Here is a 21,255-nt window from a genome sequence, read left to right as displayed (position 1 = left end):
GGGTGTCTTGCTGAGTGCTCTCAAACAAAAATAAAAACAGGCTTCCTCCTACAGCAGGTGGCAAACTTCAGAAAATTGTTCCCTGGAGAGGAGGGGCTTCAGGTGGGACCTCTAACGAGGCTCCAGAAGCATTCCCGATGCTCCCTGTCTAAGGGCAGCGATAAGCTGAGTCAGGGATGCTGGGGAGTGATGCCCCTCCCCCCTCCCACAGCATCCTTGGGGTGTGTGGGCCCAAGACCGCACGTGTCTGAGGATGGTGTTTCCTTCCTGCCATCTCCAGAAGCCATCCCTGCGGTCAGCGCTGCTGGGCTGAGCCCAGACACTAAGCAGGTTATGCGATTAGTGCTGCTGTTCAGTCAGCAGACAGATTAATCTCCTTAAGTGGTTTAGTGGAGGGTGGAGATGCGTGGGTCTGAAGCGGGAGGTCTCCTCAGGCCGCAGCAGATGTGGGATGCAGGCTGGGGACGCTGCACCCAGATGGCTACTTGGCTTCTCCCAGGCACGCTGTCACCATGCCTCTCCCCAGCCTGCCCCACCCCAGTCTCTTCTCCAGGTTGCCCCCAGTGCCTGGCTTACAGGGGACGCTTAGAAGGGCTGACTGTGAGGTGAAGGACCTGAATCTGGCCTTCCCTGGTGCGCTGAGGTCAGGAACTGTCCTGTTCCTCGTGGTAGCTCTGAACCTGGCACACCATTTGTGCTCGTGACTTGGGGAAGAAAGGAACGTGCAGCCTGTGCCAGATGCCCGGTCTCAGCTCTGGGTCGGAGACTCCTGAGGGTCTCCACTGAGGGCAGGGAAGATAAGGAGCTGAGTTAGGAGTGGAATGGGATAGACAGAGGAGTGGGAGAGCCGGGCTTACATCCTTCACTTTTTCTTCCCCCCTTGCCCCTCCCGAGGGTCCAGGGGCTGTCATTTTGCTCCAGGTATGTAAGGATCCCTCTAGAAGGCGTCCCATAGTGATGGGAATGATAGTCGCAGTCAGAATAGTGGTACTGAATTTTCTAGAGCACTTCTGCCACACCAATCTCTGTGTTAAGGACTTCTCCGTAATGTCGTCTTGGGTCCTCCCAACAGCCCTGCAAGGTAGGGATTATTATCCCCATTTTGCAGATGATGATCTGAGGCATAGAGAGGTTAAGTCAGTGTCCCAGTATCATGAAGCAGTCAGTGGTGGAGCTGAGGTTTGAACCTAGGCAGTTTGGCTCCAGAGTCTGGGATGTTAAACAGAGAATCATATGCTACCCTTTCCTTGACCTCAGAGCAAGGCAGGACCTTGCTGTCAAGTTCAGGGATGGTTGGAATTTGGCGAGACTGTCGTGGCACAGAGGGTGGATCAAAAGTGTGCTGCATTGCAAAGACGGTATCCTGGTTCTGAACCACGCCTTGCCATCCTTCCTTTCTCCCCCTCTTTCTCCAGCTGTGAATTTGGCCCCAGGGTGCACCCTGAAAGTGGCCTGTGTCTCCGCTGCTGTGTCGGATGAATCCGTGGCCGGGGACAGTGGTGTGTATGAGGCTTCTGTGCAGAGGTGGGTCCCTGAGTCTTGGCTGTCTGGGAACTCTGAATATTCAGAGCCCCGGCCCCCTCAGGTGTGTGGGAGGGGCCCACAGGAGGGCATGCCTGAGTGCCCCCACCTTCCCCCTGCGGTCCTGTTTGGGGCAGTGGTGAAGACGCAGACAGTGTGGCTCCTTATGGGGCTGGAGGCACTTCAGATTCCATGATTGCCGTTAAGGGGCGTACAGCTAGGGGAGCCAATAGTGGAGAAAGAGCACCCATTCAAGAGAGGGACTCAGGGCACTCGTGGGAAGGAATGGTCAGGGAGGCTGAGCAGACCCAAACTTTCCTTGTTGAGGATCCATCCACACCCTCCCAGAGAGAACCCTGTTTCTGGAAAGTGACTTTGTTCCCAGGTCCCTGCGGGGAAGCCTGACCCTCTTTCTTTCCCATGTTGCCTTTCAGACTGGGTGCTTCAGAAGCTGCTGCTTTTGACAGTGATGAATCAGAAGCAGTGGGTGCAACCCGGGTTCAGATTGCCCTGAAGTAAGTGCAGGGAGGGCGAGGAAAGAGGGGAGTGGTCCGTGCAGGGTCTCTTCCTTGTCAGCAGCGTCTTGCCAGCATTTACCTTCACAGCTGCCGGGGGAAGAGGGCAGAGTTCGCGGGACTTGCTGACAACTGTAGGCTCCTAACTAAAGGAGACGGCTCTTTCCCTGCCTCTTAGCTCCCTATTCTTCAAAAGAGAAAATGAGGTTTGGAAGACCTTGTAACTTGCCCTGACTCACCGAGCTGGCTGGCAGCAGAGCCAGCCTGGGACCGAGACCTCCTGACTCTCGGTCTCTTTGCTCATTGCCGCTGTGGTTTTTGTCTTACCATTCCATCAAGTTTTCACCCCTCTGGACCAAAGCTAACCCCCAGGTACTGCAGCCCAGAGTCGTTGTTTCCTCTTGATGGGAGCTGGGCTCAATATTTTTTCAGTAGAAATTCATTGTTGACATTTAAATACCAGGAAATTTCACACAAACTTCTGGCTTCTCTTTAAAAACTTTCATACACACACAGTCCCCGGAGCAGCCAGCAGCCATGTCTGTGATGTTGAGAGAGAGAGAGAGAGATGTGTTACTAACAGGTGCTCCATATGCCTCTTTTCATTTCAGGTATGACGAGAAGAATAAGCAATTTGCAATATTAATTATCCAGCTGAGTAATCTTTCTGCTCTCTTGCTGCAACAAGACCAGAAAGTGTGAGTATGGGGCTGGCAGGGTGTATATTATCCTCTCACCTCACCCTCTGCGGCCGTCCCTGGGGACACTCTCCTGCCCTGTCCACCTCAACAATGGGCCCTTAAACCCACTGGGGATTTAATGCATGTGACCATGACAGGAAGTGTCAGTACTATAAACGTGGGTACAGACGTGATTGCAAGCACACTAACTATAAAGAGAACCATCCTAGACAGCGTCAATTCCTTCACAAATACGTCCTGAGCACCTTCCATGTGCCAGCACTAAGAACGGGGTGGTGAGCAGATCCCTGCCCTTGTGAACTTGAAGCCTCATGAAGAAGAAAGGCATAGCCCTTTTTATCTGCTCTAAGCCCAAGTATTCCATGCAGAAAGAAACGGTCTGCCATTCCCAGGAGCCCATGCCTGTCACTGGGCTTCTGCTGGAAGGGTGAGATGGGTGTTACCTTACAGCTGATAACAGCAAATACCTGCACTGCCTGCCTGCCAGCTCTTCCCACTGCAGACCAGGCTTAGGTTTCACTGCGCTCATGTGCCTCTGTGTTTCTCCTTCTCTTTTAACTAGACCATAGGCCTTGAGGGCGGCAACAGGAGCTTGTACTCCTGTGGTCTGCACCCAGCCAGCATCTGGGGGTGTGACGTGTGGGAGCAAGGAAGCCAGGAAAGCAGGCAAAACAGAAGGACAACAAGATTGGACCCTGGGGTCGTTTTCAGTCTCTTGCCTTTAGAAACAGCGCCAGGATGAATAACTTCCTCTGTATCCCATTAGTGCTCGTATACCAATGCACGCTGCTTTCTGGGGTATCTGGGGGACAGTGCCTACAGGCGAGCTGTCTGGGTCAAAGGTAAATGCATCTGTGATTTTATTAGGATCATCACATTCCCCTCCACAGAGGCTGTAGCATTTTGCCTTCCTACCAGCAGTTGAATGAGGGAGGATTCCTCAGTGTTAACAAGCAGCCTCATGGGTCCTTCTGCACACAGAAGTTTGCACACATTGGCCTCAGGCTACACATGCCATGACGTTCTAAGAATTTGGAGGATTCTGGAGAAGGAAGAGCGATGTGTTGTCCTTAGGAGCCTTTTCTGCATCCCTCACAAATTCTCGTGTGACGACTTGAGAAATTACAAACTCTTGTCTACTGTTGTTTTCTTGCAGATTTGCAGCAGCTGCAAAAACCAGCAGCAGCCGCTTAGCCCAGCGCATCAGCCCCAGATCTGGGCTGACCCAGGCTCTCCTGCATTTCTGTCTCCCTCTAGGAACATTCGCGTGGCTATCCTTCCCTGCTCCGAAAGCACCACCTGCCTGTTCCGGACCCGGCCCCTGGACGCCTCAGACGCCCTCGTGTTCAACGAGGTGTTCTGGGTGTCCATGTCCTATCCAGCCCTTCACCAGAAGACCTTAAGAGTCGACGTCTGTACCACCGACAGGAGCCACCTGGAGGAGTGCCTGGTGAGGGCTGTGTCTGTCTGTTTGTCCAGCCTGTCCTACTGGGGATTGATCCACTCTGCACTTCAGGGAGAAGGAAGGCTTGGGGAAAACAGGTTGTAGTGTCAGTCAACTGCATCTTGGGTTCTAGGCAGGGCCTCTTCCTCTAGGTGAATAGAATTCTCAGACTTAGTGGTGGAGAGTGGGGAAGCTCCTTTCACAGGGGGAAGAGTAATAGACCTGAAAGTGCCTTTTAAACTGCCAGCACCTGGAAAATGCTAGCCACGTTCCACAGCTTTACCGTATGGTATTGGAGCTTGGACAAAAAGCACAGAATAGTAAGAACAAATAGACAAGGGCTCAAATCCCACCTTTACCACTTGCTGTATAGCTGGGTGACCTTGGGCACATTACTTAACCTCTTTGATCCTCAGTTGTCTCATCCATAAAATACAAATGATAATGCCTTCCTTGTGCCCACTAGAAGAGTCGTTATAAGGATTAAGTAAGAAAGTTCATATAAAGCACTTACTTAAGTGTCTGACACACAGTAGCTTCTCATTGGATGAGGCCATTGAGTCCCCTCCCTGGAGCAGAGCTCCTCCAACTTCCTGCTCCTCCTCCTCTGCGCATTGGCGGGAATCAGGATTGGAAATGAAGTAGCCCAGGGTACGTTTGTGTCCCAAGAAAGCCACTCCCTTAGAGACAAGCAGATCCAAGTGCAGATGGATGTTGCTCAGCTTTCTCACCTATAAAATGGGGATTAATAGCTTAACTCAGGGGCTTGTGATGCACGAATGAGTTAGAAGAAGCTAAGGGCTCTGTTAAGGTTGATGCCCTTGAGGTGTTAGAATATTTGAATGATAACTCGATTGTGGGTGCAAAGGAGCCCAGACACGGGCTTTATGCCTAGAAGGTAGCTCCACCCACTGTCATCTTTCCTAGGAACCTGCTATGTGCCTACCCTGCTGCTGGGTGCTGGGGATACACTGGGGAACCAAAGAGATTAGGAGCCAACTTTGATGGCTAACAGATAAACAGAAGGATAGATGACGCATCATGATAAGGGCCGTGTTGGAAATGGATAGGTTGAGGTCATAGGAAAACGTGGGCATGTGCAAAGGGGAGGAAGGAGCTTTGTATGCCTCTCTGAGCCTTCTCCCTGCCGCCTGTCTAGGAGCTGGGAGAGGGGCAATGGCAGTCCTACCTCCTGGGCGGGCTGGTCTCCTTTCTCCTGGTGTGACCTACAGACCTCTGCCCAGAATGGTAAACCTCCTTGTTCTCCATGCTTGACTCAGATCTGCTCGTGCTATAAAACCCTTCTCTGCTGTGGAATTGTGGGGCCACATCCCTTGGGCCTGAGGCTGTCACCAGCCTTCCCTGCGTGTTGCGTAGGACTCTTCAATTCTTGGGCCCAATTTCCTTATGTGTAAAATCCAGCTCACACAGCCCACCTCTGAAGGTTAAGTGAGATGCTAAAGCAGAGCTTCTTGAACCTTTGCACGCATACAAGTTACCCAGGGCCTTGGTTAAAGTGTAGGTTCTCATTCAGTAGGCCTGAGGTGGAGCCCAAGAATCTGCATTTCTGACAAGCTCCCAGGTGATGCTGATGCTGCTGGGCCCCATAACAAGGATGTAAAGCAACAAAGTGTCTGTGCTGGATACCAGTTCCCATGCCTTTCCTCCTCAGCTGGGGCACACTAGAGCATCATTGCCATGGATGTTGTTGTTATCATTACTGACAATAATGCAATAGCTAGTGACGAATGGATGCAATTTGTGTGTTGGGCACTGAGCTAAGCTCCTTACATGTCTTATCTCTACTGATCCTCTATAGTCTTATAAAATAGGTACTGTTGTCCCTGTGAGGAAACCAAGGCACAAAGAAGGAAAGAACTTCCCAAGGTCATACAGTCAGATAGTTGGCAGGTGCGGTGTTGGAATGCAGGCAGGTCCACCCTGAAGCCCACTCATGTCAGACCTTGGTGTAGCCTCAGTGCCAGCACAGTGCTCCTGGAGCCCACAGGTGGGAATGGTGACTGAGGGTCTAGGGGGGTGGATGCTGAACAACAGAGCAGAAAGCTTTTCCAACCCCAGGCTCCTCTGGTGAAGTGTTGCCTTGGCCCTGGGCATTCCTAAACCAGAAGAGACTCAGTCCTGTTTTCTTCTCCTAATTGGGTGCCTTTTATTCCTCCTTTCTAATTGAAGTCTGGCCATTGCTGGTTGCCATGGCAGCAGCCAAAGCGCTCATCCCATCATAGCTTGTCTCCATCTGTGGCCAATGGGAAAGCTGCTTTCTCGTATCCTTTGCGGATGTGGAGTGTCTTGCTGTCGAGTTTTGGTGGATGGAGGGGGTGAGGCAGTGAGACACAAGGAGAAAGGGCTGTCTGATCCCACTCGGAGTCTCCCTGCACTGCTGGGTTGTGGAATCCCTGGCCTGTTTTGAGCCATTTAATCAGCCGGGCAACAAGAACAGTACCCGTCCTGAGCAGTGTCTGTGTGTCTAGTACTGGGCTAAGAACTTTGCCGACAGTCTCTCATTTAATCCTCACAACAGAAGCAGTGTTAGGATTATCTCTATTTGACAGATAGGAGATCAAGGCCCAAAAAGGCTAAGTAACCTGCCCGGATCATCCAGCAAGTAGGTGGAGAAGCCTGGATTTAAACACAGATTCCTGCTTCCTTATGCATAGCCATTGTACTATTGTGCCTCTCGGGGGGTTCCTCTTCCTGTGAGTGTCTCTCGTGTCCCATGGCCTGCCTTCTGCAATATCACAGGCAACAGTTCTACCAGATTCTTTTGCATGGCATAACAGGAGTCACAGGCTTTCTGGCTGGGCCCTGGTTGCCCAGTCCCCAAGTGCTAAGCTCAGTGCCACTCAGTGCAGGTTCTGTTAAGGCAGCCCACTTCCCGGGTCTCACTCATGTCCTGAAGTTACCATTGCAACAGCTCCCCCACCCTTTTCTCACTTTGCCGTCCCCACTTGGCAAAACCCCAGCCCTGTCAAAGTGCAATCTCTACCTCCTTTCCACCTGTGCAGCTGGAGAGACACGCTGCATGGTCTCCCTTTAAAATCGTGGTCACTAACCTCCCAGGAGCCCTGTTGCTGCCCAGCATTAATACTGCCTCTCCCTGGACCATTTGTTCTCCCAATTGTCTCAACGGCTAAGTCTTGCCTTCTCCCCTCTCCTCAAACCTCCAGCGGCTCTTCTCCTTACCTTCTCCCTACGCTGAGGCCCTTGCTTTGTGCTCCATGAGAGAATTGAGGCAACCAGAAGAGCGCTCCCACAGCACATCCAGCTGTTCTCGTGGGTTCTGCCATTTCTCCTGCCTCTGAGGATATGACTTCCCTACTCCTGTCTAAGGCCATCCGCTCTCAAGGACATTATGCCAACAGTTACTCTCCTGCCCTCTCCTCTACGGTTTTCCCTCCTGCGCTGGATCTGGCCTGTCAATATACCAATATGCTCTTGTTTCTCTCATTCTTAAAAAAAAGTTTTTACCCCATTTCTACCTCCAGCTACTACATTGTTTCTTTCCCTTTCTTGGCAGCAAAACATGAAAGAGGTGTTCACGTTCTCTCTGTAACCCAATCCACATGGGCTTTGCCCTCATCATTCCACCAGAAATGGGCTCATCGAGGTCATCACTGACCTCCTTGTTGCTAAATCCAGTGGCCTTGGGGGCCGGCCCGGTGGCGCAGCGGTTAAGTGCACACATTCCGCTTCAGCGGCCTGGGGTTCGCCGGTTCAGATCCCGGATGCGGACGTGGCACCACTTGGCAAAAGCCATGCTGTGGTAGGTGTCCCACATATAAAGTAGAGGAAGATGGGCATGGATGTTAGCTCAGGGCCAGTCTTCCTCAGCAAAAAGAGAAGGATTGGCAGCAGTTAGCTCAGGGCTAATCTTCCTCAAAAAAATAAATAAATAAATAAAATAAATCCCGTGGCCAGTTCTCCATCCTCAAGTCTTTCGGCCTGTCAGCCGCATTTTGCTCAGTTGCTCACTCCGTCTTCCTTGACATCCTTTGCCCTGACTTGGCTTCCCAGACACCTCACTCTCCTAGCATTCTTCCTGGCATCTTTCTCCTTTGCTGACTCCATCTGTCTCCTTTGCTGATTCCTCTCTTCCCTGACCCTCATATGTCAGAGGGCCCCAGGGCTCAGACCTGGCTCTTCTTCACTTTTCTGTTTACATTCACTCCCTTGGTGATCTCATCGTGTCTCCCAGCTTCAAACACCATCCCAAATTTATGGCTCCAGCCTGGGCCTCTCCACTCATCTCTACATTATGTGTCCACTGCCTAGTCCACATCTTCTCTTGCGTGTCCAGTAGACATCTCAAATGAACTTGTCCACAAGCACGCCCCTGATCTTTCCTCCTGCATCTTCATTATCTCAGCTGACGGCAACCCTGTTCTTCCATTGCCCAGGCCAGAGACCACAGGGTCATCCTTGACCCCTCTCTTCCTCCCACATCCCTCATCCAATCCTTCAGGAACTCCTGATAGCTGCACCTTCAAAAGATCCCCACCCTCCAGCCACTTCTCACCACTGCCCCGGCCCCCTCTCCTCTCTCCCCTGGAGATTGTTGCACCAATCTCCTGCTGGGTCTCCCCCCTCTGTCCTGGTCTCCCTCTATCTCTTTCCAACACAGTAGCCAGAGTGACCCTATTAAATTGCAAATCAGTGCATGCCGCTCCTCTGCTTAAAAGCTGACAGTGGCTTCTGTCTCTCCAGAGTCAGCACCTGGGTCCTTTGCCTGGTCCAAGGCCCTCCAGGATCTGCCCCTCGTTACCTCTTGGATTTCCTCCCCTAGCCTCTTCCTCCAGACTCCTTGTGCCCCTTGAATACACCAGCACGCTACTCCCCTCCCGCCTTGACACTTGCCATCCAGATGCTGATGGGCCAGACTCGCTCCCTGTCCTCATCAGGGCTCGACCCAAATGGCACCTTCTCAGTGAGCTCTTCATTCCATCCCATTTAAAATCCCCCTCTCCACTCTCTTTTCCCCTCCTCTCCCCTTTCCCTGTATTATTTTTCTCTGCAGCACTTTCCATCACCTCACATTGCACTATATGATAGATGTTACAGTACACGTTACTTTCCCATTTTATCATCTTTGAAGTCAAGGTGCAATTTACACTAGATGGCAGGTCATTGTTTAATTGGCAACTATTTTTTTTTCCTTAGTGGCGCATAAAATAATAGTACACTTTATAATTGATGGTATCTCAGGTTCAACAAAACATGAAATAGAGTTTACTTATTGATTTGTTTATCTGATTCCCACAGACTCGAATGTCAGCTCATAAGGGCAGGATTTTTATCTGCTTTAAATGCTGCTGTATCCCCAGCACTCAAAACAGTGCTTGGCACATAGAGGCTATTAGGCAAATGTGTGTGTGCTGAATGAATGAATGAATGAAGGTGTAAATGCCCTCCAGTGCACCAGTTCACCAAGGTAGACCATATTCATACCTATGAGCCAGCCCCAAACAGACAGTGTGTCTTGTTGGAATTAATAATAATCTGATGGCAGCGTTCCACCCCAAAGCTGTGATTCTGTTCATCGCTCTTGCTCCTCCATCATGGCCTAGCATGTTCTGAACTGTAGTATCCAGTGCATTCATCTATCTCCCCAGGAAACTCTAAGTCCCTTGGGGACAGAGTAGTGTCTCACGTGTTTCTGTGGCTCCAGAGTCTGCACAGTGCTCAAAGAATATTTATTAAATGAATAAATGAGTGATATACACATATTTGTGTATATTTACCTTTATTCTCGGGGCCTAAAGTGTGCCAGGCATGTAGTACCTGGATTGACTCTAGTCCTCCCAACAGCTCCGCAGGCAGGAGTTGTTTCCCTGCCTTCCAGATGAGGAGGCTGGGGCTGAACAAGTGAAGAGTCAGCATGGGTTGTTTTCTTCACCTGCTCACAACTGTTCTAGAAATTGCCTGTAGTCACACAGTGGCTTGGCATAGTCCGTGCCATGCTCTGGTGGATCCTGATAGAAGGAAAACTGGAAGCAGGGATCCCAGGTGGATTGAAGAGTCCCCTCCTGTCCCAGGTGCTCCCATGAGCCATCGCTTGGCTGCTGGCCCACTTTGCAAGTGGGTTTGTGGTATTTCTACCCCGCCATGGGCACAGCCACTGGTGTGTCTGGGGAAATGAAGGAGCTAACTCCGAACCTGGTCAGAGCTCTTCAAAAGAGGACGTGTCGAAACAATGAGACCTCTAAGGAATGAGTAAAATTATGTTGTAGTTCTTCCCACTAAGGATGTATGATAAAAAATACAGTAAAAATATTAAGTTGCTTGAAATAAATCGTCTCTCCATGAGATTATATTCAGTCTGGTTAATTTGTTGTAATTTGTTTTCATCTTAAGGAACCTATTTACGTGATTCAAAGAAAAACCATATAGGAAGATTTACTGAAGAGAAATCCTGCTCCCCCCTTGCTCCCCCCTCCAATCCCACCGCCTACTCTGTATAGGCAACTAGTTTGATTAGTTTCTTCTTTATCTATGTATTATTTATTGTTGCACATATGATCACGTTCATTCCCCCTTGCACCTTAAATATGGTGCAAAATACATATGTAGAGAGAATATATATAGTCTTATTCCTCTCTCCATTTCTTTTTTTTCCTTAAAGATTGGCACCTGAGCTAACAACTGTTGCCAATCTTCTCTTTTTTTTTTTCTTCCCCAAACCCCCCAGTACATAGTTGTGTATTCTAGTTGTGAGTGCCTCTGGTTGTGCCCTCTCTCCATTTGTTATACAAAAGGTAGCATACTAAATATTCTGTTCTGCACGATGCAGTGTTTTTTCCCCTTAACAATATAGCCTGGAGATCTCTTTCATCAGTACCTAGAGATTGTCCTCATTTTTTAGACATAGCTGTATAATACTCCATTGTATAGGTATGTCATCGTTAATCCATCCAGTCCCCTGTTGCTGGACCTTTGAGGTGTTCAAAATCTTTTGCTGTTACAAAAAAGGCCAAAATGAAGATCCTTGTTCGTGGAACATTTTATACTCGTGTTGATGTACCTGTAGTATAGACCCCTACGAGTAGAATCATTTGGTCAAAGAGTAAAATGCATCCATATTTTTGCTAGATTTTGCCAAATTGCTTCCATAAGGTTCCTACCATTTTACATCCTCACCAGCAAGGTGAGAGTGTCTGTTTCCCTATAGCCTCACCAATACCATGTGTTGTCTGTTTTTTAGACTTTTGCAGATTTGATAGAGGGGAAATGATAGTGGTTTTTCGCCTCGCTTTTTATTACTTACTTGCTTGCTCAGTGTCTGAGTTCCTTGACAGAGTGTTAGCTCCAAGAAGGTGAGGACCATCCTTTATCCCTGGAACCTAACACAGAACCTGGTGCTCAATATGATTAACATAGGATAAGTGCCCACAACAAAAATCAACCTAATTGGAAAACGGGGCAAGTGACTTGCATAGACATTTCCCCAAAAGTGATATACACATGGCCAATAAGCACATGAAAAGATGCTCAGTATCACTAATTATCAGAGAAGTGCAAATCAAAACCATGACTTAACACCTCACACTCATTAGGATGGCTAATATTTTTTAAAAAACAAAATAAGCATTGGGGAGGATGTGTAGAAATTGAAACACCTGTGGCACCATTAGTGGGACTGTAAAATGGTACAGCTGCTATGGAAAACATTATGGAGGTTCCTCAAAAAATTAAAAATAGAAATACCACATGATCTAGCAATCTCATGACTGGGTATTTATCCAAAAGAATTGAAAACAAGGTCTTGAAACAGCATGGTGACTATAGTTAATAATACTGTATTGCATATTTGAAAGTTGCTAAGAAAGTAGATCTTAAAATTTCTCATCACAAGAAAAAAAAATTTATAACTATGCTGATGGATGTTAACTAGACTTATGTGGTGATCATTTTGCAGTGTATACATATATCAAATCATTATATTGTACACCTGAAGCTAACAGTGTTACCTGTCAATTATATTTCAGTAAAACTGGAGGGGGCGCAGATGGTAAATTTTATGTGTTTTTGATCATATTAAAAATATGTGGGGGCTGGCTCCGTGGTACAGCAGTTAAGTTCACATGTTCTGCTTCGGCAGCCCAGGGTTCGCTGGTTCAGATCGCGGCCTCGGACATGGTGCCACTTGTCAAACCATGCTGTGGTAGGCATCCCACGTATAAAGTAGAGGAAGATGGACACAGATGTTAGCTCAGGGCCAGTCTTCCTCAGCAAAAAGAGGAGGATTGGCAGCAGATGTTAGCTCAGGGCTAATCTTCCTCAAAAAAAAAATATATATATATATGTATATGTGATAGGTGCTCAATAAAGATTTAGCAAATGAATAAACCAATGAATGAATAAGCTAGTGAATAAGTGAGTTACTGGAAATGATTAATGACTAGCCCTGTCTTCCTCCTAGGAAGCTTCCATCTCACCTGGAGTAATGTTTTGCATATTTTCCCCAGGAGCCAAGTTCACCAGAATTCCTTGTCAGCCCTGCTAATACTCTCCCTTTTCCCGTCCTCAACAGGGAGGCGCCCAGATCAGCCTGGCTGAGGTCTGCCGGTCTGGGGAGAGGTCGACTCGCTGGTACAACCTCCTGAGCTACAAATACTTGAAGAAACAGAGCAGGGAGCCCAAACCAGTGGGAGCCACGGCCGCCACCCCAGGGCCTGAAAGCACGGTGAGCTGGGCCATGGGTCTGCACCATCCCCCTGCATGTGTGGCACCTGGATGGGGAAGGAAAGGCCTCTCCCAGAACTGGAGGTGGCTGGGCATCAGAGGTGGAGGAAACGGAGCAGAGGGGAGAGGAGAAGAGGACAGGGGTAGAGAGACCTCTGCAAAGGGGCGGGTAGCCCCCCATCTGCAACTTGCCCTTCTGCATTTGTGCTCTCCTTCTGTGCTCTACTTGACCTAATACAACTTGCTTGATGAAAACCTTAACTTCTCAATTTTTTAACAATGAAATGGAAAAGGAAGGAGAAACCTGTGGAAGGTAGAAAATTAACCTTTATTTAGATCCTCCCATGTGTATAGTGGTCCATAGTGGAACTTTATAAAAGAGGCAGGGGGAAGTCATGGGAAGGACAGTCACAAGACTGGGTATTTCTTAGGAGTCAATCCTTTCACCTCTCTGGGCCTCGATTTCTTCATGTCTAATCTGAGCCTAAAAAGGTTGTTATGAGGCTTTGAAGAAGTACATGTAAAGAGCACCTGGGGACTTGGGTATAGGCTTGATAAATGGTATCTATTTCATTATTTTAAGTTTCTGGAAAAATCTTACAGTGGCTTATTTTTGGTTAAAAAATATGTATTGTTTTCATTTTAGTACAGTACACTTTAAGGTATTAAAATATCCTGAAACTGGGGCTGGCCTTGTGGTGCAGTGGTTTATTTGGCATGCTCTGCTTCAGTGGCCAGGTTCAGTTCCCAGGTGCGAACCTACACCAGTCATCAGCCATGCTGTGGCAGTGACCCACGTACAAAATAGAGGAAGATTGGCACAGATGTTAGCTCAGGGCTAGTTCTCCTCAGAAAAAAAAAAAATAGCCTTAAACTGTTTCCTGTACTTGGAAAGCCCATAGCTGCTGGCCAGGTAGACTGGCCAGAACGCAACCGAGCAGTGAAGTTGCCCTGGACACAGACTGTCTCAGCATGTGGGATCCTAGTGGGATTCCTAGAGAGCGTTTGGGACTCAGGTTGGCTTGTAGTTCTCTGAAGTGCTTCTTCCCTCTGTCAGTGCTTGGTTACTTTAGACTGTCCCTGCCCGGAATTTCAGTGGAGGGCATGAGCTAGGTCCTACGGTGAGGATTTAAGTCTGTTTTCTTCTCCACCTCCTCCATCATCGTTTTCTGCACTTGCATCATTTCCTGCACTTCCTTTTGTGTCCTGTTTATTAAGTGCAATTTACCAAGGTCAGAAAGGTTACCTAAGGACATATGTCCAATAAGCAACAAAGCTAGGTCTCAAACCCAGGTCTCCCTCCCTCCAAAAAGGTGACAGTGAGGTGGCATAGGTATTGAAAACAGACTCCTCTACTTTCTAGAGCATGTTCTTGGGTAAGTAACATCAACCTTAGGAACATAGTTTCCTCATTTCCGTTTCTCAAGGGGATAATCATAATCTCTACCCATTAGGATGGTTGTAAAGATTAAATAAGATGCCACACGTAAGCCATCTGTCACAGTGCCTGGCATATCCGAGGCCTTCAACTGATTTTAGTTCCCTCTTTCCTTCTCCAAAAGAAAATTTCAGGAATTATCCATCCTCTGGCCCACACTACCAAGAGTATTTGCAAATTAAATGTGTTCTCAGAAAACTACAAGATCAGTTTTTGCTTTACTATTAGCTCCCATTTACTGACTACCGATTGTGTGCGAGGTGCCCCTCTGCACCTTTTTTATGTATATTGTCAATGCATCTTCATAACAACCCTTTGTAGTAGTTGTTAGACTGAGTCTCGGAGAGGTTAAATAATTTCCTCAAGTCACCCAGGCTTCCTCACTGTAGACATCATTCAATATAGACGTTCTTCCTCCAGGAAGCCTTCCCTGAATGCAGCCTCCCAAGCTGGCTTTGCTGCCACTCCTCTGTTCCTGAATACCCAATACTGCTCTGTCATAGTCCTCACATTGTTTTATTATTGCTGGTTCATGTCATGGTGTCCCTGACTACGCTGTGATCTCCTTACAGCCAAAGACCTGTAATTCTGTCTTCCTTCACTGCTAAACCTGGCTGTCTTCCAAAACGCTGTTGATGCATACAGGGGTTATTCTCAGGAGAACCGCCAGTTAGAAGAACTAAGGACTGTATTTCCAATTTATAAGTAACCTTGGGGCGAGATGCTTCCCCGCTCTGGTCTTCAGTTTACCCCCAGTTCACTGGGAGGGTCATACTCTAAGAAGTGCTGATTCCTGCCAGGTGGGGCCATGCCTGTGGTGCACAGACGAACCCCTCAGCCTTTGTCTCTGCAGGATGCCGTGTCTGCTCTGCTGGAACAGACAGCAGTGGAGCTGGAGAAGAGGCAGGAGGGAAGGAGTAGCACACAGACCCTGGAAGACAGCTGGTAAGTGAGGGTTCCCTTGGGCCTCAGGAACTGACCTGGCTTAGACCTGGGCCCAGGGATGAGATCCCCAAACACCAGGGCAACCAAGAGAGGTGTTCCTTTGGTAAAACTGAGAACCTCTCTCCTCATGGGTTCTTTTCAGGCAGGAAAGCAGTATATAGCCTGATACTGTCGTCCCCAAAGTCCCTTCCCAGTTTGTTATTTCGCCTTCCCTGCACCGCTCATGCTGGCTCACATCTACTATCCGTATTTGTCTTGAGGCACTTACACTTATTTTGGTTAAAAAAAATTTTTTTAAGAAGCTTTATATTACTGTAAGTGGAAAGTTAGTATAATTTGCCATAAATTGAGGATTCCTCAATAAGTAATTACATTTGACTGCTGGGAATGGAGAGCAAACTAATAGGCTTAAATAAGATAGAAGTTTGTTTCTTTGTTACTTAAAAAGAAGAACGAGAGAATGCCATCCAAGTCTCGTCTGTCAGCTCCATGGTGCTTCTGGGAACCCAGGCTGCTGCTTTCATTCTGCTTTACTGTCCTTACTGTGTGACCTCAATCATTGAGGCTACTTTCTAGCCCAAAATGGCTGCTGAGACACCAGCCATCAGGTAGGCATGAGGAAAGAGGAAAGACAAAAGAGTGTGCCTATGTGCCTTTTAACCAAGGAGCATTCCTGAAAGACCCACCCAGCAATTTCTACTTGCTTCTCATTGGCCGAGCTCAGCTATTTGGCCTACCTAATGACAAGGGAGGCTAGGAAATGAGATCTGTTAGTTGGTACAAAAATCAGGGTTCTGTAACTGAGGAGGAAAGTGAGAATGGATGTTGGGTAGGCCATGAGCCAATTCTGCCTCAGAAGGTAACTGTGGAAAATTAAATGTAGTGAAAATCAAACCAGAGTACTAACGTCTAGGTAGATCTATTGCTTGCTAAGCTTCTAAGCCTGAGGTCTTCTCTCCCCTTGCTAAAAAGGAAGGTTAGTCAGTGATTCAGCAGCATTCAAGATGTGCTCCTGCCAAAGAGAGGCTCCGCGATGTTACCAGAAGGTCTGAGGAGATCGAACGGGGATGACTTTCTCATGTGCCATCCGGTGTTCTCAGTCGCTTGAACCCTGACAGAAAGATCCCCTCACATACTTTAGGACCTAAACAGTCATGTAGACCAGGGTTCAAATCCTAGCTTCATCATTTCTGTGTGACCTTAAGCAAAGCATTTTTTAACTTATGATTGAAGTATAACATGGATACAGAAAAGTTCATGCAAGTGTACAGCTCAGTGAATCTTCAGAAACCAAACTACCCAAGTCAAGAAGCAGAGCATTGCCAGCTCTCCGGAAGCCACACCACCGCATGCTTCATCCCTGTCACCGCCCTCCACCTCAAGGACAGCCTCTTTCAGGCAAGTCGTTCTGACCTCGTCTGATCCTGAGCTGGAAGATGGGGACATCGCACCGGCTGTGTATGTTATTCAGAAAGGACTGAAGGAAAAGCCACTAATGAAGAGAAAGTGCAAAGCTGATAGTAGACACTTAGTAGAAAGCAGAAATTATTATTAGGAAAACGAGAAGGAACATTGCTAACTACCAGCTGAAAAGGGAGAGCGCAACTCCCGTCTGGGAAATGACTACAGCTTGTGAATCTTGCCATTTGGAAGGAGGTATAATTGGGCTTAAATGCATGCACTTTGAATTTGGATAAAAATGGATGCGGAGTCTCACTCAGCCAGCTTCCCGTGGGAGCCTAGGTCTGGATGAGGCCAGAGCGTCAGTGGGTTTTAAAAGCTCCTTGGGTGATTCCAATGTGCAGCCTGGGCTGAGAACCATGGCTCTAAACCTCTGGTTGCCCCTCTGTGAAATACGGACTTAAAAAATAGCCACTACATCATATAGACTCAATGAAATTATGCATGGTAAACGCTGAACACAGACTTGACCCAAAGGAAGCACTCAGCAACTTCCATATTATTCTGTGACAGCCCCAAACTGCATATTTGGTCTCAAAAGGAGTGCTTTCATGATATTTACTCCAGGGTTCAGCAGATGTTTTCTGGAAATGGCCAGATAGTGAAGGATGCCTGCTTTGTGGGCCATACGGATTCTGTTGCATCGACTCAGCTCTGCCTTTGTAGTGTGGAAGCGGCCGTAGACAACACGCACGCTAACCACCGTGTCTCTGCCACTGAAACTTCATTGATGGACACTGAAATTTGAACTTCACATAATTTGCACGTCACAGAATACCATTCTCCTTTTAATTTTTTTTCAGCCGTTTAAAAATAAAAAAACCATTCCTAGCTTGGACTGTCCAAAACAGGCAGTGGGCTAGATTTGGCCCACGGCAGATCCCTCTTGTGCTCTTCTCCTTTATTATTTCTCCACGTGATAAAGAGTACGACGAGCTTCCTGAAGTTTTGTATGTTCCTTTGTTGTAGGATTCACTCTAAATTGTCTCAAGTTTTCTTTCTCTCTTGTTCTCTCCCTCCCTCCCTCTCTTTCTCCCATTGTCTCCCTCCTTCACCCTCACTCCGTTTCTCCTGTTCTTTCCCTCTCTCTGGCATACTGCTGGGCTAGGCTGGGCTGTGGTTTGCACAGGCAAAGGTCTGATGCCGGAAATAGGCCCCAGACCTGTCTTCCAAAACCCTGGCACAAGATCAGTGGTTTCCGCCAAATTCCAAGCTTGTGTTGAGACTTTTCACGCCGTCTCCTAGCAACCGTCTTCTGTCCTCTCTCCCTTTGTGGCCCCCTCTCTCCCCACCCCTTGCCATTCAAACTTCCTTAGACACTGACTTACAAAGAGGGCTGGGAATCCCGGAGCTGCTGTGCTGGGGTAAATCCATCTACAGCCCCCTCCCCCCAGACTAGAGGCTTCTTTTGGTCCTGGAATGTTAACTAGCTTTGCTGTGCCTGCTCAGCTCTGGAGTCATGTGTGGAGGTCTCCAGCAGACTGGCCCTCTGTTCTAATGTACACTTCTTCTCCCTCAGCACCTAAGGCCCAGGGTGCCATTGTTACTCCCTCCTTTTATTTGTTTAGGTTTCTTTTGTGCATGTAATCAGAGGACTGGATTTTTTTTTTTAGGATCTACGTACAAAACAAAACTCCAAGAGTATTAGAAAATATAGGAGAATATAATCTCAAACAATGCTGGAGTGAAAATCCTCGTATTTGCCTCCTTGGGAACTTGTGTGTATTTGTCTAGGGCAGATCTTGAGAAGTGGCATTGCTGGGTCTCAGGGCATGGTGTTGTATACTCTGATAGACATTGCAAAATAATTCTCACACAAGAAGTACTAGCAAATGCTCCCACCAGCAGTGACTAAGGGTACCCCTAAACCTACACCCTCTCCAACGCTCAGTATACTCTAACTGCTATAGTACTTGACCAAGAATACGTACATTTTTTATTTTAGCAGATTCTGCTGAATTGACTTTAGAGTGTAAATTGGCTGCTCTGATTTACACTGCCTGCAGGGATATGCCTATTTCCCATCCTTCACCAGCACTTGACATTATCAGATATTTTTGTGTTTTTTGCCACTCCAAAGGGTGGAAAGATGTTGCCTGTTCTGATGATTTTTCCTCTTTACAATTGAAGGGTTTTTTTCCTTTATAAAAGTATTTAGCTTTCACAGTCAAAAAGAAGAGACTTCCATAGTGGTTGAGCACTTAGTTGGACAAAATTGGGTTGGAAAGCTGGCTCCCCCACTTAGCAGCCTGTGACACTGGACAAGGCTTGTCAGCTGTCTGATCCTCAGCTTTTGAATCTGTGAAATGGAGACAGTAATTGCTTTTGGTGTTGTATGACCTTTGCATAGCCCATGGAGCTTTTTAGGCCCTCAGTAAATGCTGGTTCACGTGGCATCTTCAGAATTCTTGCAGAGGTGCTCCTTGCATGTTCCCACGTTTACTGGCTCGTTTATGAGTAGACAGGCTGTGGGAGCAAAGGAGGGAGAGCAAAGCCCCTCCCTAGCACTGGACCCCATCTGAGTGCACGGGGGTTTAATCACGGGGCTGGGGATCTAAGATCTACTCTCCCTATTGGGAAAATCCTAAGGGAGACTTTATGTTTAGCCACAGTCTCAATGAGCCAGCTAACTAGATGTCAGAGTCTCTGCTTTTGGTGGAATTCCTCCAGCTCAGTGAGGTAACACTGTCTCATGCTGATCAGAAGCTGGCGGTTATGTATGTCTTTGAGAAGTAAAGATGGGAATAGAGATAAATTTCTAATTAACAAATGCAGTCCATTTGTCATACCAAATACTTGCAACCCTAGAGTCCGAGGGGAAAGGGTAATTATGAAGAATGTTACCAGGGGCCAGCCCAGTGGCATGGTGGTTAAGTTTGTGCTCTCTGCTTCGGCAGCCCGGGGTTCGTGGGTTCGGATCCAGGCACAGACCTACACACCACTCGTCCAGCCATGCTGTGGCAGCATCCCACATACAAAATAGAGGAAGATTGGCACAGCTGTTAGCTCAGTGACAATCTTCCTCAGGCAAAAAGAGGAAGATTGGCAACAGGTGTCAGCTCAAGATCAAAATTCCTCACCAAAAAAAGGAAAAAAAGAATATTACCAAAAGTAAAGTCTCTTCAACAAATAGTAATGGAACACCACTTGATATCCATATAAAAAAATAAACTTTGAGCATCATGTGCAAAAATTAATCTGAAATGGATCATAGAGCTAAACACAAAAGCTGAAACTATAAAAACCTGAGAGAAAATATAAGAGAAATTGTTTGCAACTTGGGATAGGCAAAGATTTCCTAGGTAGAACATAAAAAGCACCAACCATAAAAGAAAAAAATTGATAAATTGGGCTCTATCACAATCAAAAGCTTCTGTTTGGAAGACACCATTTAGAAAATGAAAAGGCAAGCCACAGACTTGGAGAAAATGTTTGCAAAGGATTCATATCCAGAATAGATAATGAACTCTTATAACTCCAAAATAAAAAGACAACCCAATTTTTAAGTAGGCTAAAGATTCTAACACACTTTGCAAAAGAAAATAGATGAATGGTCAATAAATTCATGGAAAGATTCTCAACACAAAAGTGCAGATTAAAACCACAATGAGATGGGAGTACACACCCAGTAGAATGACTGCATTTAAAGACTCCCAATACAAGTATAGATGAGGAACTGGAATTCTCATGACATTGCCGGTGGGAGTGTAAAATGGCATAACCACCTTGGAAACCAGTTTGCCAGTTTTTTAAAGGATAAATTTCATACTTACCCTATGACCCAGGAATTCTACTCGTAGGTATGTATCTTTATAGTCTGAATTGTATCCCCAGCAAAATCCACGTGTTGAACCCCTGGCCCCAGGACCTCAGAATGTGACTGTGTTTAGAGATAGGGCCTTTAAAGAGATGATTAAGTTAACATGAGGCCATTAAATCTAAGGTGGGCCCTAATCCAGGATGACTGGTATCCTTGTAAGAAGAGGAAGTGTAGACACACAGAGACACACTAGGGAGGCACACACACAGGGAGGGCCATGTGAGGACACGGGGAGAAGGAAGCCATCTACAAGCCACAGGGAAAGGCCTCAGAGGAAACCGGCTCTGCCCACTCCTCAGTCTTGGACTTTCAGCCTCCAGAACTGTGAGAAATAAATTTCTGTTGTTTAAACCTCCCAGCCTGTGGTATTGTGTTACTGCAGCCCTGGTAAACTAACACAATCTCCAAGAGAAATGAAAGCCTGTATTTACACAGACTCGCAGGTGAATGTCCACAGAGGCGTGATTCGTAACTGATAAGAAATGGAAACGATCCAAGTGGTCAGCACCCGGTGAATAGCTGAGCAAACTCTGGTCTATCCATCCAATGGAATATTGCTCAGCAGTAAAAAGGAGTGAACTGTTGATACATGCACCAACATGGATGAATCTCTGAAACAGTATGCTGAGAGAATGAAGCCAAAGCATGTACTCTCTGATTCCTTTTATATGAAATGCTGGAAAAACCAGATCTAATCCGTAGTGACAGAGAGC

At 47.2% G+C, this 21,255-nt stretch overlaps 1 protein-coding gene across 3 annotated transcripts in view; it reads left to right on the top strand.

Moving 5' to 3' along the window:
• The window catches only part of WWC1 (WW and C2 domain containing 1), a 158,290-nt gene that overhangs the window by 117,750 nt on the left and 19,285 nt on the right, over positions 1–21,255 (top strand). For all 3 annotated transcript variants that reach the window (XM_044777690.2, XM_044777691.2, XM_044777692.2), the window contains 6 exons: positions 1,416–1,524; positions 1,956–2,036; positions 2,648–2,734; positions 3,995–4,187; positions 12,727–12,879; positions 15,170–15,261. In XM_044777690.2, coding sequence (XP_044633625.1) covers positions 1,416–1,524; positions 1,956–2,036; positions 2,648–2,734; positions 3,995–4,187; positions 12,727–12,879; positions 15,170–15,261 — 715 coding nt within the window. The remainder of the gene's footprint in view (positions 1–1,415; positions 1,525–1,955; positions 2,037–2,647; positions 2,735–3,994; positions 4,188–12,726; positions 12,880–15,169; positions 15,262–21,255) is intronic.

Source organism: Equus asinus, chromosome 9 (genome assembly GCF_041296235.1).
Source record: "Equus asinus isolate D_3611 breed Donkey chromosome 9, EquAss-T2T_v2, whole genome shotgun sequence".
In the NCBI taxonomy this organism is placed as follows: domain Eukaryota; kingdom Metazoa; phylum Chordata; class Mammalia; order Perissodactyla; family Equidae; genus Equus; species Equus asinus.
The sequence above is the reverse complement of the archived record's forward strand: the minus strand, read 5'-3'. Positions and strand labels throughout refer to the sequence as shown.